A 27,032-nucleotide genomic window follows, 5' to 3' on the forward strand; every position below is an offset into this window, starting at 1 on the left:
CTGGATTAGAGATGTTATAATCTCTACGCAGTCCAAATTACAAGGCACTTTGCACCTCCCACCTGCCCTCATTTGAAATGTACTGTATATGCTCAATTGGATTTGACTTTAAATCTGTGGCGCTTTCCCTAAATTTTCACTACTGACTGGGAAGATGGTAGCATAGGGTAATCACTGCTATCAAAAACGCAACTGCTTGGCTTGCAAGCATTACCATGAATATGCTTCTCTACATTTTAAGGCTTAATCTGCCCAAGAATTAACAGCCATCATAAATACATAGAGAGTGCAAAAGGGGTGGGTAAAAGGTAAGTAAGTCCATTGTTTGGATTAGCAGTAACTGATCAACACAGGAATTAGCAATGTGACAGGATGTCTTTCATAAGCCCAGATACTCAGAAACAGTAACAACAACAGTAAACCCTCTGGATTACCCTGCAGTGAACTCTCCCATTAATATTTGCCCCAACTTTTCATTCACTTGCTTTCCAACCATAGTCCAGAGAAGAATCAGCTTTTATACTAGTTTTAAGATTAAAACAGTGTAGCTTCTTGTTTGGAAATAAAGCCCCGTTGAAATCAGTGGGTCTTCTTTACGTAAACATAGGCTGCACTGTTGTGTTTTTCCTTCCACAGTGTTTAGCTGAGGGTCTTCAGAATGTATTACAGTAGGTTAATCTCATTTACAGAACTACAGTTCCCAGCGTCCCTTTGGGGGAAGCCATGATAGCTAAACAGAAATGTGTGCAGCGCTGGCATGCCCCGAGAGCGTCCCCGGTTGTCAGCTCGCATGCGGTCGAGAGGAAGTAATGCAACCGGACAGGCTTAAGGGGGTGGTAGTCTGTTTAAATGACTTGTGGATCTCACACACGAAGCCAAAATAGCCACTGATCCCAGTCGGAGCTTCAGGTTATTTGTGGCGATGACTGTCTCTTTTACGGCCAAAAAAAAACAGCCGAAAACCTACAGGACATGCGGCGCTCTCGATCTCTGCGCGATGACTACAAGTCCCAGCATGCACTGCACCCCGGAGAAAGCATTCCCCGTCCCACCCCGGCCTACCGCCTTGATTGGTAGGAGCCAAAGCAAGCGTCGGGAAAAACCTGTTCCTGGGTCCAGGGCTTTTCCTTGCTCTGGGTTATTACAGGGCGCACCGCGTGCCTGTTCAAAGGGTTTGCCGCGGGGCAGGCTGGGAGCTGTAGTCTCGCTGGGCTTGTGGCAGTTTCCCGGGCGGAAAGGGGGAGGTGGGCTACGCGGCGTCTCCCCGCAACCCAGCCAAGGCGCGCAAGTGGCCCCGCGGCGGCGGACCTCGCACACTCTGCAGAGGGCGGCTCTTCCTCTGCCCGGCTCCCCTGCGGTTGTGGCGGCCTCTCGGGAGTGCGGGACGACGACGCCACCCCTCCCTGATGGAATAGCTGGGAAGGTAACGAAAGGGGGCGCGGGGCGCGTGCTCGTTCCCGCGTGGCCCACCTGGTGGCCCCCGCGGGGCTGGGGGGGCGCCCTATTGGGGTGGGGGGCGGGTCAGCAAAGGGGTGCGCTTGGCCCCGGCAGGCCCCTCGGGGGGCGGTGGTGGGGTCGACCCGTCGGGCAGGTTCGGGGGCTGCGCTGCTCTTCCCAGTAGATGGGACCCCACTTGAGGGATCCCTGTGGGTCCCACTCCTCGCCTTCGGGGTGGGGGATCCGGCTCTCTCAAATCCCCACTTGGCCAATGATCGTGCCTACTAGGGAACGTGTTGCGGGGGGGGGGCTAATCTCCTCTTTTTAGCATGGAGGGGAGAGGATAGTTTAAATAAGAAATAAAAGCAGTTCTGCACCCGAAGGCCTCTTGCACATGAACCCGTTGCACCCGTTGCGCAGCAGCTGCTGAGTTGGTACGGAGTGGGGCTGGGGCCGGTTTCTTAGCCCGATCGACTGGTTGGTAGCTAGTGAGAAGCATCAAGGGCAGGAATCGTTTTTGGGTTTTTTTGTTTTTTTTTTTTTAAAGGGGGGTAATTAATTTGCATTAAGAATCGGTTCACACATGCCCATCCGTCGCTTGATGTTTCATCACTTTACAGCCATCCAAAAGCAATACTTCAGCTGACGCCAAACTTTCCCCCCCTTTGTTGTGCATCATAACGTGCGAGTCATTGCGTGATGGTGCAGTTGAGCTGTGAATGTGCTCGTAGGGATGGGAGTCAGTCAAGTGGGCTGCAATGGATTGAAATTAAAAAACTGCAGTACACTGAACAGTACCTCTAAGATAAGCCTGTTAGTGTTCAGAACACACCCTTAAAACGCCTCTTTGCTCACTGATAGCCCTAAATTAGTAATATTTGCATGTGTAAGAATCACCATAGATAGAAGCTCCATATCTCCTTGACTACAGTAGTTTATAGTGGTGACAGTTCACACCTACACACACACACACCCTGATCAAGTGTTGAAAGTGATGTCACATTACATAGGAGTATGTGTGACATTAATTCATCATCCCTTAAAATAGCTACCTTGGGAAAGCTGAATACTGTAGTAATGAATGACAGCATTTTTACTTTTTAAATGATTCATTTATTTCTAGTCTAATCCATGATGTTGTAAATAAATGCAGAGGGAAAGGCTGTGAGTTTGGTTGTTTGGATAATAACAGCAAACAGGACCCAAAAGACACTAATAATGTAGCAGGAGGCAGCAACCAGATGTAGGCTGACACTTTCCCCCACCCTCCAATCCCAAATACAGTTGCTACTGTGTAAGCCCCATTGACTACAGGAGGAATATAATAATAACAATTTATTATTTATGCCCCGTCCATCTGGAATTACTTCTAAGGAAACAAGTACAGGATTGTGCTGTCAGTCTGATTGTGAACAATCCTTTAGGCTTTTGGTTCACTGTTTCTTTTCTTCTTCCCTAGGTCAGTTTAAATAAAGGGGAAATTAAAATTTGTTGCTTGGGACTCTCTGTATGACGGTTAAAGTTGCTTCAGTGCAGGGGGTGACAGCTGTTTTGGGCCCTTGAGTACATCTGCAATTAGGAGAAACCCACACAGACACCACACACTCACCCCAACCAAGCACACATTGCAACCTATTCTATTGGCTAGGGTATAATGCTTCTTTCAAGCCTTATTGCAATGAGAGAAGGGGACCATGTAAGTGACTGGGAAGATCTCAGTGGGCACATGTTGGCAATCCTCGCTTTTTAAGGTCTTGTGTCCCGCTTTATTTATCTGTGTGGGAACAGATAAATTTGATGTTGTTTGCACAGATTCGCTCCTGAAACAAAATGACTGTGTCTTGAGTCTGTCTAAAATAGATGTTGTTTGTACTGGTATTTTTAAAAAGGGGTGTCACTTATGAGTCCAGGAGTTTCTTGTTTTTCACTAGAAATACTTGAACTTTTTGGTATAAATAAGGTGGATAATTCACACTTCTACTGAGGTGCATGTTCAAAGTATTCAATCCTTTAAGGTCTTGTAGTCTTTACCAGGGCTTTGTATAGGAGTAGGGCTCTTTCCTCCCCTTAAGTCTGTAGAGGGAGTAAAATTACATATTGCATAAAATCCTGTGTGCTGCAAGAATTTCAGCACAGTGTCATACTGTCTTTTGCAAACATTAGATGCCCCAGGAGGTAGAGAACAGTGTTCCTTCTTTCCTACAACAACATGGGGAGGCCTAGTTCTTGTACCATTCAACTTCAGTGTACTTACTCAAGGAACATTCTAGCACTAAAATGAAAATGTGTCTTCTTTCACTAGTCATGTCAGACTGCTGGTTCCTTTCGGTCCCAGATAGCACAGCCAATGGATAGGGATGATAGGAATTGTAGCTAGCAGCTGAAGGACTAAAGGTTTCCCAGCCCCACTCTAGAGGGTGGAAATCCATCAGATCAAATACTAACTCCAGTACAGGATACTGGGTCACTATATCTTCTACAAAAATGGAAGGAAAATGAAAACAACTTGGAATGCAACTCCATACCCATTTACTTGCTGAACTGAATCAAACTTCTGGATAAACATGTAGAGGAATACACTGCTCATTTTGTGGAATCTCTATGAAGGGCAGAAAGCTTTCTTGTGATAAATCTTTATCTCCGGATGGCTAACCTGTAGAATTCTTCGATGCTGTTGGATTACAGGTCCAATTATTCCTGACCACTGGTCATACTGACTGGTACTTGATGGGCAGGGGCCCACACAATGTAAGGATTTAAAACAGATGTCAACTTCACAAAATCCAAAAGATGTAGGTCAAGTGTGTTTTATATTGGGGAGCAACGAGTAGTTTCTAATGCAGTGGTATAAACGCCTAATGAAATTGTGAACAACTAGATTGCTTTGTTACATTCCAAATAAAACTGTGCAAAAAACGTCTTGCTCACATGGGTATCCAGATTTTGGCACATTGAAATATATGTTTTTGTAAGCTGAAATGTGTTGATATAATGATTTCGCTTTTTGGAAACGTTCCCAACCCCAACTTTTGATATGCAGCCTGAAGTATCTCATCTGCATGCAGTGCTTGATGTAGACCAGGTTGCAGTTCCAGACACACACTTGTAGTTGAGCTTCTGAGCTCTGGTGACTTCCCATATTTCCCCATTTGAGCCTCAAAGAATCTGGCCTCAGGACGCCACAGACCTAGCAAGTAGCAGGACTTGTTTTAAATGATCATCTCTGTGACACTTCAAATGAACATTAAAGGCCATCCCACTCTAAATATAACTTTTCCAAAGCCCGTAAACCAGCACCAAGCAAGGGTGTGACTAACAATTGTTCTTCGGCTTGCTGCCTTGGCACCAAAGTGTCCTTTAGGAAACCTGATGAGTTGGTTGAAGATCCTGCAGCAGTGGAACAATGAACTGCTCCCCAGATAACACAAACCTTTTATTCATCTCTGCACCTTTCAGTTCATATGTACTGCACAGACAAACCACACAACCCATTGTTGCCTTAGTAAAAATCTGAACCTGGCAGCCAGGCCATACCTTCATTTTTATTTTATTTTATTCAGGAAGAGAATTGTACAAGGAGGTTTGGTAACCCTTTAAAGATTTCTGTGGCAACGTTATGGCAGCAAGTCTTCATTCTTTATTCTTTCTGGACTAAACTGCATATAGTCGTACCTTGGAACAGCTTAGTTCCCAAATGTTTTGACTCCTGAAAGTGACTGTTCTGGTTTGCGAACTATTTTTGGAAGCCGAATGCCCGACAGCCAATCAGAAGCCATGCTTTGGTTTTCAAACGTTTGGAGGTTGAACGGACTTCCGGAACGGATTCCATTCGACTTCCAAGGTACGACTGTATTATTTAATATAGAACACAGTTGCTGTGTTTATGACCTCTAACCGCCCTCCTTGCCCCAGAGCCTTCATCTCCCATTGTAGTTCAAGCTTTCATTTGGTTGTTGAGTTTATATACAGCAAGTTCTACAACAGGAGTGGGGATCCTGTGGCCCTGTGGATGTTGCTGGATTTCAATTCCCATCGCCCTGGATCATTGGCCATAGTGGCAAGGACTAATCAGAGTTGGTGTTCAACGGGAGAGCCACAGGTCCCTCTCCCCTGTTCTAATAAACAGGGCAGTTGCATTTCACATGGTTAGGCTTCAGCACCTGATACGGGAAAATAAGGAATTGTATTGATCAGCACCAGTGATTCAGACTCCTTGTTTTCTTGATTTGTTTTCTCTGCAGATGTATGCAGCTTCTGCTGTGGGTGAATGGGATAATCCTGTTAAAAATAGGGAAGCTGGAGCATAGCAGAAATGGATGAACAAGCTCTTCTGGGATTAAACCCGAATGCTGACTTAGACTTCAGGCAACGAGTAAGTTTAATTATACTTTTTTCTCATAATCTGTGTGACAACAGGTAGCTCACTGGACATGAACAGGATGTTGATTTCAGCTTAGAGTAAATAGTTCAGACCGTAGTCGAAGATTCCACTGGTGTGAAAGTGTATGAGGCTTCCACCCTCTTTTGGTACCTAGTTTTCGTACTGGTCTCTCTTTCTCAACTCTCTACCTCAGACGTAGGCAAACTCGGCCCTCCAGATGTTTTGGGACTACAACTCCCATCATCCCTAGCTAACAGGACCAGTGGTCGGGGACGATGGGAATTGTAGTCTCGAAACATCTGGAGGGCCGAGTTTGCCTGTGCCTGCTCTACCTCCTGTGCCTTGGCCACCCACCCCAATTCATTTTTCTCAGTTGCTTCCTCCTCTCATCCCTCCCTCCAATTCCTTTTTCTTGGTAGTTGTCCCCCTTGTTTCCCTTTCCATAGGCAACCTTGTACTTGCAAAACTGGCATAATGTCAACATCATTTTTCTCCTCCTCTGCACCCCACCTTGCTTGATTTAAAGTTACAGAGAACTTTGTATTCAGGGTTGTGTCCAGGAAAGTTGCCCAGTGCACAGAATTACCTGTGCAACAAGACTTCTCTCTCTCTCATCTCCTCACATGCCCCCTGCATTCCACTTCATCTGCTCCAGAGGACTCTCCCATCCCAGATTGGGGTAAGAGGCAGAGAGAGAGAGAGAGAGAGTCTTATAGTCCATGCATTAATGGGAAGACTTCATTGAGTCAACCCCATATGTTTACATTATTTTGGAGAAGATTCCTCAAGTGGCTACTCTAGCAACTTTCTTTACAGTTTCTGGAAACTTTACAGTATAAAGGAATTTATTTATTCATTTGTTCATTCATTTTAGGCATTGGCCTATTTTGAACAGCTGAAGATCTCTCCAGATGCTTGGCAAGTGTGTGCTGAAGCTTTAGCCCAAAGAATCTACAGGTAGATAATAAATAGTTTTGTTTTTTACATTTAATCTGAGAATGTCCTGAAGTTATATCACCTTGACATAAGATTTTTTTTTTAATTATTATTATTTTGGTGATGTACATGTCTCTGTTTAAAGAACCAAGCAATTTTAGGGAGGTCACTAGACCAGATGAATTCAATGGGTGGCTTGTTGCTCCAGCTTAACGACTGGAACTAGACCCACCACAAAATATGCACAGCCGGTAGCTGCCAGCAGAACAGCAGAACTAACAGGTAGCAGCTTCCAGTTTCCACATGCCCAGCTCCCCTAGACTTCATACAACTTGCAGCTCTCTAAAAAGGAATGATTTTGTAAGTGAAAGCGCAGGTGCTCAGGATGCTAAATACTGAATTTTAGGTTTGTTCAGTGTAGCCCTAGAATACACAGCCCACTGAAACTGGAATCACTGTGTCCCCACCCCAAGGGTTTAGTTTTCTGCCACGATACCCAATGGAATCTAGCCACAAAACCTTGGTGCTTGTATCCAGTTTTCAGAATGCACCTTTCATGCCGAGTGACTGTTACATACATTGTTTGATTGTGCATTGATTGTACCGTTCTTCTTTGTTTCAGCGATGATCACATCAAGTTCTTCTGCTTTCAAGTCCTGGAACATCAAATTAAATACAAGTGAGGCGGCATCTTTACATTTATAGAATTGCAGCAAACGGAAAGTAAATGTAGAGAAATTATAACTGCTTGCGTTTCTAGTAGTTCATGTGTCTCATTTATTTTCTTCCTTGAATATTGAAACCCCCGATTTAATGCATTTATTTCACTCTCAGTTGTCTAATTTAGCTGCACTGAAACAGCCAAAGGTTCACTCTGTGCCATCCAAAGCGCTACTGAGGTTTTGTGCTGGACGGTTTGATGAAAAACCTTTGGGGCTCCCTGACAATTGGGGTGGTTCTGATGCCTGCATATTTTCCTGGAGGGTGTATATTAATCCTTGTGTGGTTTCTTAGTGCATGGTACATCCCACTAACTGAACATCAGCCAGCACACAACAGTTACGGCACAGATGATGCTGATGGGCTGCAGGTTCCAGGGTTTAAAATATACATATGCAAGTTGAATGTTGTTTTGTCCTGTGTTTCAGGTATTCCCAGTTGACTGAGGTACAACATCAGCTAATTAGGGAAACACTCATAGCATGGCTACAGGCCCAGGTAGGTTTCTTCACAATTTGGCTATTAATATTGTATGCAAATATCTGCTTGCCGCTGTTCCCAAAATTTTTCCAATATATTCTTGCATATTTTGAACCTACTGCATCTTGAAATGTTACTATAAAATGCTGGTTCCTTTCAGATGGTGAATTCTCAATCGGAGAAAACATTTATACGGAACAAAGCTGCACAAGTCTTCGCGTTGCTGTTTGTCACTGAATATCTCACGAAATGGCCCAAGTTTTTCTTTGATATCCTGTCTGTGGTGGGTCTCAATCCTCGAGGTGTGGACTTGTACCTTCGAATCCTTATGGCAGTCGATGCCGAACTGGTCGATAGGGATGTTGTTCATACATCAGAGGTAAGTTCCCTTCTTACAATTCAAATGTACACTGTTCTGTAAATCCTGTTTTCCTAACTTGCCTTGCCTGTGAAAAGCATTTCTAAAAAAATGATTTCTGCTCTCATGGTGTTTTCTGTTCTGAAGTTTCTGTCTGCAGTTTAAGTAAACTCACAGTGCAATCTTACACATGTCTAGTCAGAATTAAGTCCTACTGAGTTCAGTAGGACAGTCCCAGCTACTGCCTGACTCCTTTTGCTCCTCTTCAAACACAGAAGCCTTCTGATGAGACAATTTTGGTGGTCCCACATGCCCCTGAGGGCCAGCTGGCCTTTACCAGGGGCCAAGCCTTCAGTGTGGCAGGTCTTGTGGAATACCTCGCCAATCGAGTTTTCAAGCAGAAGTCATGGCTGCTTGTTTTTTGACACCTTCTAAAAACTGTGTTATTTAAACAGACATTTCAAAGCAGAGATTCTTTGCCAGCCAGCTTTTACACCTAACACTTTTTTAAAACAACCTTTTGGAATTCTTGCAGCCACTACCTCCATTTTTTGGTGTATAAGAAAGCAGTCAGGGTGCTACCCCCAAAGTTGGCATTTGATATTCCTTTTTAAAAGCTTAAATGTTAGTGTCTAGACTGGCACCAGCATTTTCCCTTCCAAGACTGACAAACTTCTTACATTTACAGGAAGCCCGCCGAAATACCTTATTAAAAGATGCTATGAGGGAGCAATGCATTCCAAGTTTGGTGGAATCATGGTACCAAATTTTACAAACGTATCAGTACACAAATTCAGAGTTGACATGTCAGTGCCTTGAAGTAGTTGGAGCTTACGTCTCTTGGATAGAATTGAGCCTAATCGCCAATGAAAGGTAATGTTTCTTTTGAATTAGGAATGCACAGACTAAACTCAATTTCTTAAATAAAATTTGGTTTTAAAAAAAAACACAATTCCAGAAGCAACAGTCTTGAGGTTGTTTGGGCATTATAGCTCGGTTATATTATTTCCTGTCCAAAACAAGCAATAGCAAATTGGTAAATGTAACTCAGATGTTTGCATCTACCGAGTAAAACTTTTGTGTATCCCTTTTAAGATTTATAAACATGCTGCTAGGTCACATGTCTGTAGAGGTTCTACGGGAAGAAGCGTGTGACTGCTTGTTTGAAATTGTAAATAAAGGAATGGACCCAATTGATAAAACAAAACTGGTGGAAACGTTGTGTCAAGTGTTACAGTCGGCTGGCCTCTTCAGTGTTGACCAGGTGAGTTGCCTTCCGTAAAGAGAGAGAAAAAGCTTGTGCTGATAGGCCTGTGTCGTGATAGCGTCGGCAGCTGCTGTGTGCGTAAGAAATAGGTAACATATATTTCTTTGCCAATGCCATCAGAGCCTGTATGCAATTTGCCAATGCTGCTGGTTCTTCCCCTTATGCCAGTATAATTTGCTACTCTTCCCTCCCATCCCAAACTCTTATTTCTGTCTTAATACTATCTTGTTTCCAAACTGATTCTCACCACCCCAATCGCACCTAATCCTACGCATGTAGAGATTGGCAATTACCATATTTTTCGCTCTATAAGATGCACTTTTCCCCTCCTAAAAAGTAAGGGGAAATGTGTGTGCGTCTTATGGAGCGAATGCAGGCTGTGCAGCTATCCCAGAAGCCAGAACATCGAGAGGGAGCGCTGCACAGTGCTCCCTCTTGCTGTTCTAGCTTCTGGCTTAGCCCCTCTGTCCCTTCCTCCACCTCCCGGAAAAGCTCCCTTTAAAGAGCGACATCAGTGACGGGCTGCCCTTCTCCCTCCTTGGGGAAAAACTTGCAGGCGCCGCACACACTCTCCATGCAGCTCGTGAAAGGGAGCGCTGAGCAGAGCCTGGGATGCATACAGGCTCTGCTCAGTGCTCCCTTTAAAGAATATTTTTTTCCTTGAATCCCCCTCTAAAAACTAGGTGTGTCTTATGGTCAGGTGTGTCTTATGGAGCGAAAAATATAGTATATCTGATGCCAGTCATATAAATATGCTAGCAAATGTGCATAGAGTCCTACTGGGTTGATAGTTTCAGGGCTTCCGTGCAAACTGTGTTAAGTTGCTTGCATCATTAGCTGACCTCCAGCTGCTGTAGGGCTGAATAGGATGCTTCCATCTGCCGGGAACATAAGGAAAGCCCTGCTAGACAAGACCAAAGGCCTCCCTAGCATCCTGTTTCCCACAGCAGCCACCAAGATGTCTATGGTAGGTCCACAAGCAGGAAGTGAGGACAATAGTCTCATGCCATTGTTCCCTGGCAAGTGATATGTAGGGATATTCTGCCTCTGATCCTCAGGAAACATTTTTGGCATTTTCTGATAACTTCCCTGCAGATAATTGCTCAGAAATCCCACTAAGCTCAATGGAGCTTGCTCTCTAGAAGTGTGTTTAGGATTGCAGCATAAGTAAATATAATAAATGCAATTATAAGTCTATCATAACCGTATCCATGTGTATGCCATTTTGGTTGATGTAATTAGAGGTTCAGGTAGGTTAGTTGCTTTGGTGACATAAACTAAAATTTTAATAATAATTTGATTAACCAACATGACAGGAAGAAGATGTGGACTTTCTAGCCAGGTTCTCCAAACTGGTGAATGGAATGGGACAAGCACTGATAGCTAGTTGGACTAAACTTGTGAAAATTGGAGATATGAAGAATGCCCAGGATACTCTGCAAGCTATTGAAGCAAAAGTGGCCCTAATGTTGCAGCTTCTGGTTCATGAGGATGATGATATTTCTTCTAATATTATTGGGTTTTGTTACGACTATCTGCATATACTGAAGCAGGTAAATTGCTCTTCTTGCATGAAGGCTAACAGTAAAGCTTCATTTCGAAGGAGATGCAGCCTGGTGAAATCTTGTTCTCTGAAATATCTGATTTTTAAAAAACCAAACAGATCTCTATGCTTTGTTTCTGAAACCAATGACTGGTGTTAATATGCAGAAACGGCCTCAGTCCAGTATACCTGAAGGAGCGTCTCCACCCCCATTGTTCAGCCCGGAAACTGAGGTCCAGCACCGAGGGCCTTGTGGCGGTTCCCTGACTGCGAGAAGCGAAATTACAGGGAACCAGGCAGGGGAGCTTCTCGGTTGTGGCACCCGCCCTGTGAAACGCTCTCCCACCAGATGTCAAGGAAATAACTACCAGATTTTTAGAAGACATCTGAAGGCAGCCGCTTTTAATATCTGAAGACTATTGTATTTAAATATTTTGTTGGAAGCTGCCCAGAGTTGTTGTTGTTGTGATTAATAAATTGCTTGAGACACTTCAAAAGTAAAGTTTGTTCTTCCTTTTTGCAGCTTCCTATGCTTTCAGAACAGCAGAAAGCTAATGTAGAGGTAAGAGTGATTAAAATATTTTTTCCCCAGAGCTTGTAACTGAAAAGAAAGATCTCTTTTGTCTTCTATCCCCCAAAACCTCATTATGACTAAAATGTATTGGACTCTATCCAGTGACATCATCCTGTTGCTGCAAGGACTTGTGCCTGCACAACAGCACCTCCTCTCCCCACCATGCTCCCTGTATCCCTCTATATTTCTGTTCTGGACGTTCCCCATACCCTGTGAAGCAGATTTTGGAGAGAGTGGACAGGGAGAGGAAGTTTTGTTGCATAGGTGGAAGGAAGTCCTTGCATTAATGGGATTGCCTCGCTGGACACAACCCTTTGAATTGACTTATTTTATTTTTAAAAGAGATGATGCAGTGCATACTTCTTCTTTTTTTAAGTCGAGAGTTTGATGCTAGCTGATCAACTGTTTTCCATTACTACAGGCAATTATGTTGGCTGTTATGAAGAAACTAACCTATGATGAAGAATACAACTTTGAAAATGAGGTTAGCTGTCACATTTGGCAGGTTTTATCTTTTCATGGTTTAGCTTTTCGAGAAGTGGTTCAATAATGTCTTGGTAACTCTTGAGGAATTGTTTTAGTATTCAAATACGTGCCAATGTAAACATTCCATATAGGACAGGGAGAAGGGGACACTTTAGTTTCTAGGGACCACAGCGCCAAGCAGCAAACATGGACGTGTGTTCTTAAATGCATGTGTTTGAAGCTCTCTGCATGCGTCCTCATTGCATGTGAAGCAGAAATCTTATTTTTATCAAACGCGGGTAGAAATGAGGAATGTGTGAGCTTTTTGTTGTTCTTCTCCTTGTGTCAGGCAGGCATAAGAAGCCAAAGCAGTGAGGAAGGGCCTTTGAACATTCTAAGGCATAGCTCTTTTCTTTGTACAAATGCCTTTTTGAGTAGATTCAGTTGAAGTGAAACTCCTACCTTTATGGAGCCACGCTTTCCCCTAATACTATGCTAACCCCCTGAAGAAACTTGAGGATAAACAGCTACTGCCCATTTCCTTTCTTTATGTTGAGAAGGCCCATCCAGTTTGGTGGTCTTCATAAAGACCAAAAGCAGTGTGAAACCAAATAAGGGCTCTTTGAATTTTGCAGTGGGGCGATGGTTCAAAGACTTAACTTCTGGTTAGTTTCCATGTGACCACTTGACGGTGGTGTGTGCAGCTTGACAAAAGTACTAACTCAACTCTTGCAAACTTCCATGATTCGGAATGAATGACTCTTGCCAGTGTGAGACAATATTATCACAAGTTAGTTAGCTAAACACTTCATTGTTACACAAAGAAATTTTACGTCCCTGCAGTCAAAAAGATCAGACGTATGTTTGTGTTTTATCTGTTCTTATTTCAAAGAATAAAAAGTAACACCTTTGGTCCTGTTCATGCCAATACACACGTTGACAGGGTGAAGATGAAGCGATGTTTGTAGAATATCGGAAGCAACTTAAGCTGTTGTTGGACAGACTTGCACAGGTTTCGCCTGAATTACTCCTGGTTTCCGTACGGAGGGTTTTTAACACTACATTGCAGTAAGTTTTGTGTTAGCTTTGTTAAGTTTTTCTCTAGTCCATCCTGGTCATTTGTTGCTTTTTTTTTTTTTTAAGCATCAAAAATTTATGTTGACATTTAAGAATCCCAGAGATTACTTGTCTCGTCCACATTAAATGATACAGAGAAAATACTTGAATCTTTGTATGCTCCTTTGGAGCTTCTAGTCTCTGGTATCCAATATAATCTTATTAACACCTGGTAAGTCAGGATTCATTCGTTGGTGCTTAATTTGGCCATTGTGTGTTTCTTATCAGTCTGTTCCAATCTGCGTGGGACGAATAAGTCATTCACTGTAAGATTGATTGTGGCTATTTTGGGGTCTTTTTAAATTTGTGTGTGTGTGTGTGTGTGTGTGCATGCATATGCCTTACTTGGGCCTATTCTATTATGTTTTATAGGAATTGGCAAACTAAGCCGTTTATGGAAGTGGAAGTCGCAATCAGGCTGCTGTATATGCTGGCTGAAGCTCTTCCAGTGTCTCACGGGGCTCACTTTTCAGGTGATACAAAAGCTGGGGCTCTGCAGGACATGATGCGGACTGTAAGTACAAAACGAACTCAAGACAGTTTTCCTTTTCAGCAAGCCTTTCTTCAGTTAAGGTGACTCGTCCTTTCCCCTCTCTTGCAGCTGGTTACATCGGGTATTAGCACCTATCAGCATACATCAGTAACCCTGGAATTCTTTGAGACTGTGGTCAGATATGAAAAGTTTTTCTCCATTGAACCTCAGCACATTCCAAATGTTTTAGTAAGTCCATAGTAATTGCTTCCTTTTATTTTTTTTTTATTTGCATTGGTTATCAGTAATGCTTCTACACCCCCAGACAGTTTTTTGTAAAAGGAGTTTGGGAAACAGTTTTACCTCTTTTCCCAATTTATTACCCTTTTCCATCGTGCAATGTGGCTTAAAGCAATCAAACTCTTTCTGTCTTCAATTGCAGATGGCCTTCTTGGATCACAGAGGTCTTCGCCATAGTAATCCAAAAGTGCGAAGCAGAGCAGCTTATCTTTTCTCCAGATTTGTCAAATCCCTCAAGTAAGTTGCTTGAAACCTAGAGACTTAACGAGAATATTTTCAGAAATAAAAGTGCTATTTCCCGCCCCCCCCCCCCCCGGAAAATGAAGCTTCATAAGCATCATCATTCTTTACAGTGGTACCTCGGTTTAAGAACAGTCTGGTTTAAGAACGATTTGGTTTACAAACTCTGCAAAACCAGAAATAGTGTCTTGGTTTGAGAACTTTACCTCGGTCTAAGAATGGAATCCAAACAGTGGAAGGGCACCGGCGGCGGGAGGCCTCATTAGGGAAAGCGTGCCTCGGTTTAAGAACGGTTTTGGTTTAAGAACGGAGTTCCGGAACGGAATAAGTTCGTAAACCGAGGTACTGCGTATTTGCAAACCACTTTTCCATGGCCAGCCATGCTCAAGGCAGCTCACAACATCAAAAAGTTTACATAAGTTAATTCACTAGCAATGCCAAGGCACAACAAAATATAAATAGTCATAATAAGCTTGGCACTTTGTGCAGAGTCTGGAGGACGCTACCGAAGGATCTTTTCTAAACTAAAATAGAAGTGAGGTTTACCGATCTTCAGCTTTAATTTTTATCTTCAAATACTGAGGCCATGAATTCAGGTTCTTGTTTTCTTGATGTGTTGTTAGAAATACTGTACACGACTGAAAATTTGGGTCTGGAGACTTATGGAAAAGTTCAGTAGTTAACCCACCTCTTCTAAATCAGTTCAGTGTTACTCCAGGACATCAAAATTCTGGTAATGTGTTTTCCGTAAATGTGTTTCTATTAGGTTACAGGTTTAATTCTAAATAAACAAATTAAGTGTTTTTGGCTTAAGATTGCATCTACTGATGAACAACTCATTCCAATAAATAGAGAAGATTCGGGTACTCCCCCCCCCCTTTGTACTTTTGCAGTACAAGATGTTATAACTTCTAAATTGATGAAAAATACTGTTGGACTGTACAATTCAACACATCCATTACTGTAAAATGTTTGTAAGCATATTTGACTCCTGTGTTTCAGCAAACAAATGAACCCTTTTATTGAAGATGTGCTGAACAGAATACAAGATCTCCTAGAACTTTCTCCACCTGTAAGTATTTCCTTTTGTCTTCAATGAAAAGGTCAAAGAGGCTGGGCCCATAATAGCGGGGAGGAAGGCAGGACAACGTTACACATTCTGAATTGCTGTCAATACATAGGAGATAATGCAAATGCACACATGTTGCTTGCATGATTGTCAGGTAGTCATGTTGCTTATAGTCTGCAACTTACCAATGTATGCCTCCTTTGGGTTGTTCTTTAAATGATCTTAAAAACCTACGTCGGAAGCTTCCTGGGGCACTCCATAGATACAATGTCAGATTATAGACTGGGTGTTATGGCTGTTCATGACCCGGGTTTCTAGAACCCTGGAGCTGCTTAAACCTTCTGAGCCATCCTTTGTTTACCAATACCCTTCTTATCATATAGCATAGTACTACCTATGGAGACTGTTTCCCCACCTCCATTTTCCCAGGTTTTTGCCCCCCCCCCAGCCTTCACATCTTTAACTGCTTATTGTTTTCATACAGATTCCCTAAATAGGATACAATGTGCATTATTCAACTAACATGCAGAGATTTCAACTTGTGCGGTGGGACTTCTCCTCTTCCCACCCATGGCTTCCCCATATCTGCTCCAGAAAATTGGGGGAACCCCTAGAACAGATTTTTTTTGGGGGGGAGTCCAGTTGCACAAGTGGAAATTCTTGCGCTGATGGGAATCATTACTCAGCACTATTTTATATGCAATCCATGGAACTTGAGCAGCTAAACAATTGTTTCTTCATTTAACAAGAAGTCCTTCAGAATGTAAATCTCTCATTGGTTCCTGGACCCATTTAGTATCTCTTACATTGGGAACTTCCAGTGCAGACCAGAGTGAATGTTGCATTCCAGACCCATAGGCGTTTGAGACTTTTGTGATCAACTTCACATTGTTGTTGTGGCATGCAAAGTAGGTGGAATATACTAACGGAAGTGATTATTTCCAAATAAGTAGCATCCATAGTGGTAACTCAGCCTCATGAAAGATTTGAGCAGCTTGGGGTAAGGTAGCGTGGAGTGTTGCTGTACAAATAGGTTGTTTTGTGTTTGATTTTTTTAAAAAAAAGCTATTCTAGATTTCTGCAAGTAGAATTTAACAGGAAATATCTGAACATAAAGCTCTCCTTTGTTTTCTGGTTCCAGGAAAATGGCTACCAGGCTTTTTTAAGCAGTGATGACCAACTGTTCATTTATGAGACTGCTGGAGTACTAATAGTGAACAGTGACTACTCTGCAGAACGGAAGCAGGCTTTAATGAGAAATCTTTTGACTCCTCTAATGGAGAAGTTTAAAGTGCTGTTAGAAAAACTTATGATGGCACAAGATGAGGATAGACAAATGGCATTAGCTGATTGTCTGAATCATGCTGTTGGCTTTGCAAGGTGGGAACAATATATAGTTTATTCAACATGCATACAGAGGTATAAGTTTGAAGAAGAGGGTTGCGGACGGCTGTTTGCAAACTCCAGTGTTAGCAGAGGTTCACATGTTTGCTAAAGTCTTAAGCTTGGGGGGGGGGGTTTCCCCCTCCTGATATTGCTTAATTTCCTACCCTGTTATGGGAATAAAGCTTGGGAATCTGATTTGGTGGTGGAAGGAAGTCTCTTAAAAGTACATCCCTCTGTGACTAGAAATATTGAGAGCTACAAAAATAAAAAGGCCTTGTGGAAACCGAATTCTATTGCTCCCAAATCTGGAAAAAAATACTTATGACTAAATGTGTTGTTAATAAATATTTATATACCGGTTCCTTCGAATAGTGTAGGATGTAGCCCAAAGAGCCTATTAGGCATATATTTACAAAATTTCTTCAGAAAAGTCCCTGTAAATTCAAAGTGCAATTAAGTGTGACTTTAACTAAAACATGGCAACGATGATAAAAATGTTTTAGCTGTTGCATCAGATTTGCTTTTAGTACTGGTCTGATTTGAGAATAGCATAGCTGAAATATTTTTAAATGGCTCAACCTAAGGATCTGCCTGCTTGTGTATGGCAAAAACCTTGACTTCTTCTTCTTTTGCACAGCCGTACTAGCAAAGCTTTCAGCAACAAGCAGACAGTAAAACAATGTGGCTGCTCTGAAGTGTATCTGGACTGCCTGCAAACCTTTTTACCGGCTCTCAGCTGCCCCTTGCAGAAGGAAGTTCTCCGAAGCGGTGTCCGCACCTTCCTTCACCGAATGATTATTTGCTTAGAGGAGGAAGTTCTTCCGTTTATCCCTTCAGCCTCTGAACATATGCTCAAGGATTGTGAGGCAAAAGACCTTCAAGAGTTCATCCCTCTCATAAACCAGATCACAGCTAAGTTCAAGGTAGGCATCTCCCTCGATGTAAAAGGTGAGGAACTAAACTAAGTGTCTCTTGAGCCGGCCTACGAAGTGAGATCATCACCGGAGGCATTGCTCTGAGTGTTCTCACCATTTGAAGTTAGGTGGATGGTGGCAGTCAGAAGGGCCTTCTTGGTGATGGTGCCCCAATTGTGGAATGCCTGGCACCTCCTTCAGTGTGTTTTCAGTGCCAAATACCCTTTTTTTGTTTTTCCAGGCCCTTAACAAATTTTATCAGTCTAGTGCCTGAATTTATCATTCATTTAGTGTCATTTGTTTTTTACCTGTCGGTTGTATTTGCAAGCTGCCCTGGAAATATTTTGTATTGAAGGGCAGCAGTTACCTTTTAGAAACAAGATGTTTGAAAATATACGTTCCGAAGCAGGATGTCTAATTGCAGGAAAGCCTGATTTTATTTTATTTTCTTTTTAATCCCTCTGTTAGAAAGTGAATTTTTTGGAAAAGGAATTTGAAAAAGAGACTGTATTCAATTGAGGGCATTCATGTGTTAGTGATAGATGCAGAATTCTAATATAATAGCTACAGTCAGTGATGCTGTGCAGTTGAGCCTTCAACATTTTAAAAAAACCTTGCTTCCTTCTTATAATGAGATTCTCTCCCTTGCTTGTGCAAACTGTAATTTGCTCCAAAATAGGGGACTGAAGCCCATTTCAGATCATATTTTAGTCCCCAGGTTGTGGGCAAACCATGCATTACCCAGTTTGGTTTCAACAGCAAGCTATGAATTTAGTCAAACCAAGGGAAGGAAAGAGATGGGGTTCTCGACGGACCAGCCCAATGGGTTGGCTGCAGTTAATTCTCTGTAAAACAGGAGTAGATCTGCATCATCCAATTAATTGCATAGTTCAAAGGGAAGGAATGTAAAGCAGTTTCCATAGGCTTTTCAACACTATTTTTAATATAATGCCTTGTGAACATAAAGCAATAAATTATCTTGTGTGGCTTGTTTGGCTGGCTGAAAGTGCCATTCCACATGGGTAATTATAACTAAATTAACTAACTTAAAACTAAGACTTGAGAATCGTTTGGCCATCATCATGGTGTCATCCAAAATAGCACTCTGTGTACTGCAGAAATCCAGTCAAATGTCAAATGCCAAATGTCTTTTATGTGAAAGTGCAGTTTTTGTATTTCAACTCCAGGAATCCCTGCTAAAAAGGCAGAGGAAGTTCTTAATGTAGATGCTCTCTGTTATCACAAAATTTGGATTTATCTTGGGAAGTTTGCATTGATCTAATAAGTTTGAGTTGAGAGAAATAAGCAATGTTAATCATTGTACATTTAGATATATAGACTTACCGTTAGAACTTTGTATCTTTAATATGGAAGTATAATAAACTAAAGAGAAGTTGCTTGCCTTTTTGTTTATGGTATGTTTTGCTCTTGCTCATCCATAAATTTAATTTTGTCAACTTATATATTCCCTGTCCCAATAGAACCAGGTCTCCCCATTTCTCCAACAAATGTTTATGCCTCTGCTGCGTGCTATTTTTGAAGTCCTGCACCGCCCAGCTGAAGAAAATGACCAATCCGCTTCATTAGAAAAGCAGATGTTACGAAGGAGTTACTTTGCCTTTTTGCAAACCGTCACTGGTAGTGGAATGAGTGAAGTCATAGCCAATCAGGGTAAGGCATGGCTCATGATGGGAGACTGGTTTCGTAGCCATATAATTCTTCTAGTATGGAAGTGTGGTTCTTCAGCAGTGAAAGAACTGTGTAGTTCAGTTCTAGAAAGTTCTTAAAGTGAGTTGCTTAGATAAAATGCATATGGGTTGTATCTAACCAAGTTCATTTATTTCAGTAGATCTTTTCTGAGTACGCCTTAGGTCAGCTATAACCCTGTACAATTATTATGTGTGTATTCCTTGGAGGGGAAATGCTTTGTAACACATGATTTATATATGGAAAACAAATTGGCCAGCTTCGCACTTTGTTCTTGACAGACCAGAACAATTTGTTATTTATTGCCACTTCATTGGTTTGAATAAGATTTAATTGAGATTTCCTTCCTCTAGGTGCAGAGAATGTAGAACATGTGTTGTTCACAATCATCCAAGGAGCAGTTGATTACCCAGATCCTATTTCTCAGAAGACATGCTTTATTATTCTTTCCAAATTAGTGGAACTCTGGGGTAAGGTTGCCTTCATACCATAATGGCTTAAGTTTGATACCCGCAAGAAAAATGATTTTCAGTTTTTGTGTTCCGCCTTCAAACGTTGCAAATGTGTCTTTTTCTTCATACTGTGTGATGCTTACCCTTGGTGATGAGAACCTGAGAAAAGTCTGAATATTCTTGTTTGGCTTTTTCAGGAGGCAAAGATGGACCTGTGGGTTTTGCTGACTTTGTCTACAAACACATTGTTCCTGCATGTTTCTTAGCACCTTTAAAGCAAACCTTTGACTTAGCAGATGCACAGACAGTATTGGTATGTATTCCGAAGCCTGACAACATTGGGAAGTGAATGGCTAAATGTCTTGTAGGCACACCAAATTGGGTGGTGGGTGGCTCTCCTGGGGTCTTCTAAGATGCAGGAGCTCAGAGGAATCTGGAAAGCCTGTTCACAGAATATGGAAACCTTTGGTGCTTTTTAAAAGAACTCCTATACATAAGAGGCAGTTGGAGCCATGTGGCTTCTTGGTAAATCATGTCTCCATGGCTGATACCCTGAATGCCGACATACACAAGTAGTAGAATTCAGGGCCTCCACTGGGTTCAGTCTGTCAAATGTAGATTGTTTAGAGCTCCTGATAAACTCCACAAGAGAATTCAGCAATCCTGAAATCTGGCAGCAGATTCCATCTGGCTTAGAATTCTGGCATTGGTAGAAATAGTTAGCCACTCTAGTAAGCTTAAAGCTCTCTTGAAGAATGTGCAAAGCCCTGGCTTTATTTTGAAGCCTTTCTGCTGCTAACAAAGGTTACTTTTACAATGAACTATTAGCCCCAGAAAGTGTAAGTGTAGCATGTAATTCAAACTACCGAAATTCCAATACTCAAATGTTTGTGCTGAAGTATTTTTGTTTCATTTTTATAAGGCTTTATCCGAGTGTGCAGTGACACTAAAAACAATTCATCTCAAAAGGGTAAGGCTTTTGGAAATAGTGACTATTTTATTAATAGCCTTTTTTTACCTTGTCAAAAACACTGCTTCAGTTCACAATTTGCAGGTTGTAGAAGGGAGGCTCTGTGGAGGGTGGATTTCCTGTTTTGCTTGTGTTTTCCCCCTAGTCTGTATTGGCTTGGTCATACTCCTGTATGAAATCCAGGAAGAAAATTCTGCAAGTAAACTTCCTGAATGTTGCTTTTAAAAATAAGTCACAGGAACAGGGTACTTGCACATTTCAGCTGAGTTTGCATTCCTTCTGGCTGCAAAAATACTGAGCCTCCTGATTAGTTAAAAATGTTTTGCCATTCTTGCAGCCTGTTTTTTTCAAAATGGTCATATGTCAGAGTTACGACAGTCTGTATATGCAAAGTGATAGGAGGGGTGTGGTGTTATCTAACATAGGAACTTACACAGTTACGTTTTTTTTAATGTTTGCTTTTCTTTAGCTTGTGTGGTGCCTTTTTGAATGTAGAAGTGATACAGCCCCACTTCAGACAATCATATTTTGATTTAAAAAGCTGAGATATGAACAAGCTTTTTGCCCTCACATGCAGCCCCTTTGCTCAAGCCATGCTTAAACTATGAAGTTTCTAATTAGCCATTGTTTCCTGTTTAATCTGAAATAGAAAACTATAGTTCCCAGCTTTGGAACAAGTCAGGATCTTAAATCAATTTGGTTTAAGATCCCCCTCTTCCAGTTTTTGGCTACACTGGCCAAAGCCAATCTATGATTTTATTAACTGGATAAAAACCTGTAATGTGGAACAGGTTCAAATGATAAAATACCTAACTGCAAAAACACTGCTTGGATGTTCCTTTTCGTAGGGCCTTGAATGTATACAGTATCTCCAACAAGAATATCTACCTTCGCTGCAGGTAGCTCCTGAAATAATACAGGTAAAACTTATTATTTGGCTGATGCATAGGATTGGATCTAACAGGACTAGTGAAGGTTACATCCCATCTTCCTGGCAGCTCCACAGTTCCCCTGAGGGCGGTGGGATCCTGTTGAATGAGGTAGCATGCTAAGCTGAGGTGAAAGGTGGAGATCCCAAAAATCCTTGGAGCTAATCCAGTTTGGGTTTTCCTGTGGGTAACGACGTTTGTTATTTTCAAGCAAAACATACTGTAGTATGATTGCAAGTTATAGCAAGAGAGTTTGATGATTTTTCTGGAGCAGATTGTTTATCTGGTGCTCAAGGTGCACAGCGCATCTAATAATTGAGGTAAAAGCGCATGACTGTTCTTGTCATCAGTCTATTTATCCTAAACAGTAAGTGTCATTTACTTTCTAAAAGATGACTGAGAACTAACTTGTATCTGCAAGGTGTATTTTATATGCACTAGAGAAGATACTTCTGCACACAGATTGTCTTGCTATATGAGAACTGTGCTTGTAGAAGGTTTTGTGCAGGGAGAAACAAAGCCACCACCAGAATTTAAGGTTTCACAGAGATAACACAGTTATCCTTGTGGTGACAGAGAGATCATTGCATGCAGGAGCCCAAACACACATAGTCACCTGCTTCCTCACACACAGATCTATAGATAGATCCCATTTCTAAATGGTTACATTTTCATTAGGATTGGAAACAATTTCCAGGTACAATGGAAACAGTTTCCACATACAGCATTTTTATTGTTGAATCTTTCATTATTCTTATTCTTATTTTGAAAGGAACACATTCGTAGTTGCTGAAAAAAATAACCATGTTACTTCAACACAACAGTGCAAACTATTTGCTCATTATTATGGTGCTTTTCTTGTTTTTCTTGTAGGAATTTTGTCAAGCACTTCAGCAGCCTGATGCTAAAGTTTTTAAAAATTACTTAAAGGTAGGTTAAATTTGCATCAGTATTCCATCTTTCACGGGTGAAGGCATTTTGTCATGGATTAAATAGGCCTTGCATGTATCTGCTTGCATTTACCATAAACTCTGAATTAAGGGCGGGGGCCTGCAGCCCTCCAGATGTTCTTCAGCTCCCATCTTCCCTGACCTTACTGGCTGGGGCTGGTGGGAGTCCCAACATCTGGGAGGCTATAGATTTTTCAAACCAGTATTAACTCTGAACAATACTGCTTGCTACAGGAAGCTATTATTATACCAACATAGAAACCACTTTCATGCGTTAATAATGTGAAGGGAATGTAAGGGAAAATTAGCCACATCCTTGAACAGATCTGGGCTGAGGTTGTAGCATTTCACCCCTTTCCATTTTACTCATTTTTTGAATATTTTAGGTGTGTGTTTTCAATTGATAGTTTTAATGTTTCTTTTCGCTCGGAGGTTTTCTTAGTCAAGCAGTATGTAAGTTTCATTAAATAACGTTTTAGGTGGCGTTGGTTGAATTACTAATTTCATATGCAGCTTACAGTATTTTATATGACTTTTCAATTTAACTATGGCCAAGATAGCTGTGTTGATGACTTGCCTTAAAAATAGCACGTGAAAAGTTGCTGAAGCATTTTATCAACTTATCTTGGAGGGCTGAAACTACCCTTAAGGCAAATAGCACACAATATAAGAATCACATCTATTTCCTATCCAGGTGGGAGACTCAGTTGCCAACTTACTTACTGCTCTTCATGGTGTCTAAGAAATGAGTCCCATAAGCGGAAGCTTGCTCAAGGACTTCCACTAGCACAATGGGGCTTTCCTCCCCCCACATACCCCCAAAATGGTTCTGGGAGGTTGGGGGTATCTCCCAGTTCATGTGGGAATGAGGGGGGAGATGGCCTTGTCTGGCAATCTGCAATACTTTCACATTTCTGTAGCGCTACGCTGAATTCCTCCCAGAGATTTGATAACTCTCTTTGTTAGCTGCAAATGGTCCCATTTAAACCTGATTTCTGCCACTGGCAATGTACTTTTATTCTTAGCTTAGTGGTACTGTTCTTCTGTGCTTTCTTCTTCTCTAAAACGATACTTACTTTCTTTTAAAAACAGGTATTCTTTCAAAGAGCAAAGCCCTAAGAGATCTACTGAAACCTTTGACTGTTTCCCCTAATCAGGATCTCCAGATATTAATTTGTATGAATGCAAACTCCTGTGCCATTCAGGCTTACTTTTTCTTTTGGAAGACATCGCTCTGTGCTTCAATCAGTATGTGTATTAGCCTTTTGGTGTAAAAGTGCAAATGAAATGCCCTACATTGTGTTGGTTGATGCACCTGCGGCATATGGGCAACACGTCTTGCCTGCCTGCCTACTCAGAAACACTCTGATAATTGTGTGCTGTAATTAGTACAGCAAAAAGAAAAATCCTTTTTTATTTTGAAATTTAAAAAAAAAATGTATAAATTCCTTCCAAGCCCATAGGAATGGTTATAAATTGTGTACATTTTTAAATACTGAGTAAGATATTTGCATATTAGAAATGAAATTCATTTGTTCATGCACGGTGATATAAAATAAAGCAATCAAACTTGGTTTTGTAGATAGATGTTTCATTGGAGCGGTCTTAATGCTGAAGTGTATGCTACAAAACAGTTATTAATAGATCAGATTTACAAGAAGATCTGGTTCTGCATTTTTATACAGAAAAATAAATTTTATTCAATGAAATCCACAAGTTCTCATGAGTCATTGGTTGTTTTCTTGGCATCTGTGGTTAAATAATGGAAGGCTGTGTCTGTGCTATACACACTACATAGAATGGTCTTTTCGGGGGGGGTTAACCCTCCCCCCAAAAAATCATGACTGAGCAGGTATTTGGTGGTGTTTACAAGTTTCTTGTACCCCTGGGGAAGTCTCAGTATAGGGCTCAATGGAGTTTTCTTCCATTATCCTTGACAATCCCTTGACCACACACAAGTATAGGCACTGCAGTAACTTCTAGGGGGAAGTGGTCTTGCTGAGATAGGTATATGATAAGCTGTGGCTGGTGAACTGCACTGTGCCACATGCTTATCTCCATAAAATGCCATCTTGTGATTCTTAGAGGACAAACCACAGGATATGAGTGTAGTAGTCCTCTCCCCCTTGAGTTGCCATCAAGATCTTCAGAGGCACACCATCTCTGATAACGGATGTACTATAATAGTCACCATGCCTAAAAGCCACGTCGTAATGTCGTAGTAGGTCATGGGTAGGCAAACTAAGGCCCGGGGGTCGGATCTGACCCAATCACCTTCTAAATCCGGCCCGCAGATGGTACAGGAATCAGCATGTTTTTACATGAGTAGAATGTGTCCTTTTATTTAAAATGCATCTCTGGGTTATTTGTGGGGCCTGCCTGGTGTTTTTACATGAGTAGAATGTGTGCTTTTATTTAAAATGCATCTCTGGGTTATTTGTGGGTCACAGGAATTCGTTCATATTTTTCCCCAAAAAATATGGTTCAGCACCCCACAAGGTCTAAGGGACAGTGGACTGGCCCCCTGCTGAAAAAGTTTGCTGACCCCTGTCGGTGGTGATTACAAAATAAAGTTGTTATGGTCATCACACTTTTTGTATCTTCATCATTGAGCTGCCCTTTTGAGACCCGATCAGTAGTTAGCATTGAACTGAGATTCCAGTGTTTTGTGTTGTATCTGCCCGTGTTTCAGAACTTTGAAACAGCAGGGACAAGTGCATTAATACACTCCAGCGCTAGGTTTAATTTCAGCACTATTTAAAAGGTTGGGCAAAAGATTACTGCATTCCAGAGAGTTGGACAAGATGACCTTCGTGGTCCCTTCCAATTGTATTGATTCTACGTATTGCTTGCCTTTCCACAAAACAAGTCCGCAAGCTCATTCCACATGCACACAGATGCTGCCTGCTAAGTTTTCGTCAGGCAGGTGAATTTGCTGAAATCTACGATTGCCTTCTTCGAGAAGGGTAAATAGTTCTGTTCCTGCTCATTTACTGGCAGTTTCTTTCATTTTAAAACAATTGGAAATGTTTGGGGATGCCTGTCAATTGCATCCACCTGTATATCTGGTCTTTGCAAAACTTGCTCACAACATCTACACTTTATGTCCTTCCACCCTGGCCAGCCCCTTCTATTTCTCCTTTAGGCACAATTCCGTTTTGAACTGTGCCCTGCAGTTTTCAAGCTATGGCAACTGCAGGCCTAACTTGCAGGCTTATCCGTATAAGACATTGTTTTGGCAAGAACCCTGAGTTGTTATCTCCTGCCCTTAAGCCTCCAAGGAACTCAGCACGGCATCCGTGAGGCCTCCTTTTTCCTCACAACAGCCCTATGAGGTAGGTTAGGCTGAGCGCATAGGAGCCAACTCGTAGGGGCCAAGGTCTCTTCAGAAGAAGAAGAAAAGAGTTTGGACTTGATAGCCCACCTTTCACTACCCTTTAAGGAGTCTCAAAGCGGCTAACATTCTCCTTTCCCTTCCTCCCCCACAACAAACACTCTGTGAGGTGAGTGGGGCTGAGAGACTTCAGAGAAGTGTGACTGGCCCAAGGTCACCCAGCAGCAGCAGACGCGAACCCGGTTCCCCAGATTAGGAGACTACCGCGCTTAACCACTACACCACACTGGCTCTCTTCACTCCTCCCCCCCCCCAAAAAAAATATTCGAGGGGGCTGGGGGGGCACCAAGTGGATGGGCATTGCCATTCAAATGGTTTGTGTGCACCATGTCTTGTGATCGGTTGTGCAAAGGAAGAATGGATACAAAAACTTAATATGCAGAAATGGCGAAACTTACCCGAAGAATAAGAAATCAAGATAACAAAACGTTTTGTAAAAGAACGGAAACAGTTTATGTATTGAATATTTACAGATAAATTGTAAACAAGATAAAAACATTGGCAGGAACATTGTAATAACCTGCAGCTTCATAAGAGTACATATTTAAAGAAGATGAATAAATGAAGAAAATTATTTTGGATATGCAGAAGATATTAAAAATAAATGTAAGGAACCACAGAAAGAGGGGGAAGGAAGTCAAGTTTGGAAATGTTAAAATTATGGTAAAATCAGTTAAATGTATAAATAAATTTTTTTAAAAAAAGATTGGGCAGGCCTGCCCCTACCCCGTTTTTTGAATTGAAGTTGGCTGACCCCAGGATGCACCGCCGAGAGCCAACATTTGTGAAAATGTCTCCGCCTCCCATTGAGCCCTTTGGGCCTGTCCTAGTTCCACGAAGGCTGCAGCAGGGGCTGGGCGCGCCTTACTCCCGAGTAAACCTGCTTCCTGCCTCGCCCGGCAGCAAGCAGGCAGGCAGGCAAGCGCGTGAGCCCCGGGACCTTCCCGCCTCGCCCGGGTCCTTTCGCACGGA

At 42.0% G+C, this 27,032-nt stretch overlaps 1 protein-coding gene across 1 annotated transcript; it reads left to right on the top strand.

Annotated features, from left to right (window-relative positions):
* The first annotated feature begins 760 nt into the window (after positions 1–760).
* Positions 761–24,382, top strand: XPOT (exportin for tRNA). Its single transcript, XM_083574441.1, has 25 exons — positions 761–1,423; positions 5,679–5,809; positions 6,693–6,775; positions 7,377–7,433; positions 7,903–7,972; positions 8,115–8,333; positions 9,001–9,185; positions 9,408–9,576; positions 10,896–11,132; positions 11,646–11,684; positions 12,118–12,180; positions 13,105–13,229; positions 13,650–13,791; positions 13,879–13,998; positions 14,192–14,286; positions 15,292–15,361; positions 16,500–16,738; positions 17,382–17,667; positions 19,140–19,329; positions 19,719–19,835; positions 20,015–20,130; positions 20,740–20,787; positions 21,636–21,707; positions 22,590–22,646; positions 23,759–24,382. Exons 2-25 carry the CDS (start codon positions 5,750–5,752, stop codon positions 23,783–23,785), a joined length of 2,886 nt encoding a protein of 961 aa, XP_083430567.1. The 5' UTR covers positions 761–1,423; positions 5,679–5,749; the 3' UTR covers positions 23,786–24,382.
* Positions 24,383–27,032: the final 2,650 nt, after the last annotated feature.

The sequence above is a fragment of the Podarcis filfolensis genome (genome assembly GCF_964270895.1).
Source record: "Podarcis filfolensis genome assembly, chromosome: 10".
NCBI classification, from domain to species: Eukaryota; Metazoa; Chordata; class Lepidosauria; order Squamata; family Lacertidae; genus Podarcis; species Podarcis filfolensis.

What these genes read in the sequence shown, in the direction of transcription:
- XPOT (XM_083574441.1), top strand. Translation starts at nt 5,750, where the DNA reads ATGGATGAACAAGCTCTTCTGGGATTAAACCCGAATGCTGACTTAGAC. An exon ending in TCCTAGAACTTTCTCCACCT is followed by an intron (nt 15,362 to 16,499) that starts GTAAGTATTTCC and finishes TTCTGGTTCCAG; the next exon opens with GAAAATGGCTACCAGGCTTT. An exon ending in AAACAATTCATCTCAAAAGG is followed by an intron (nt 20,788 to 21,635) that starts GTAAGGCTTTTG and finishes TCCTTTTCGTAG; the next exon opens with GGCCTTGAATGTATACAGTA.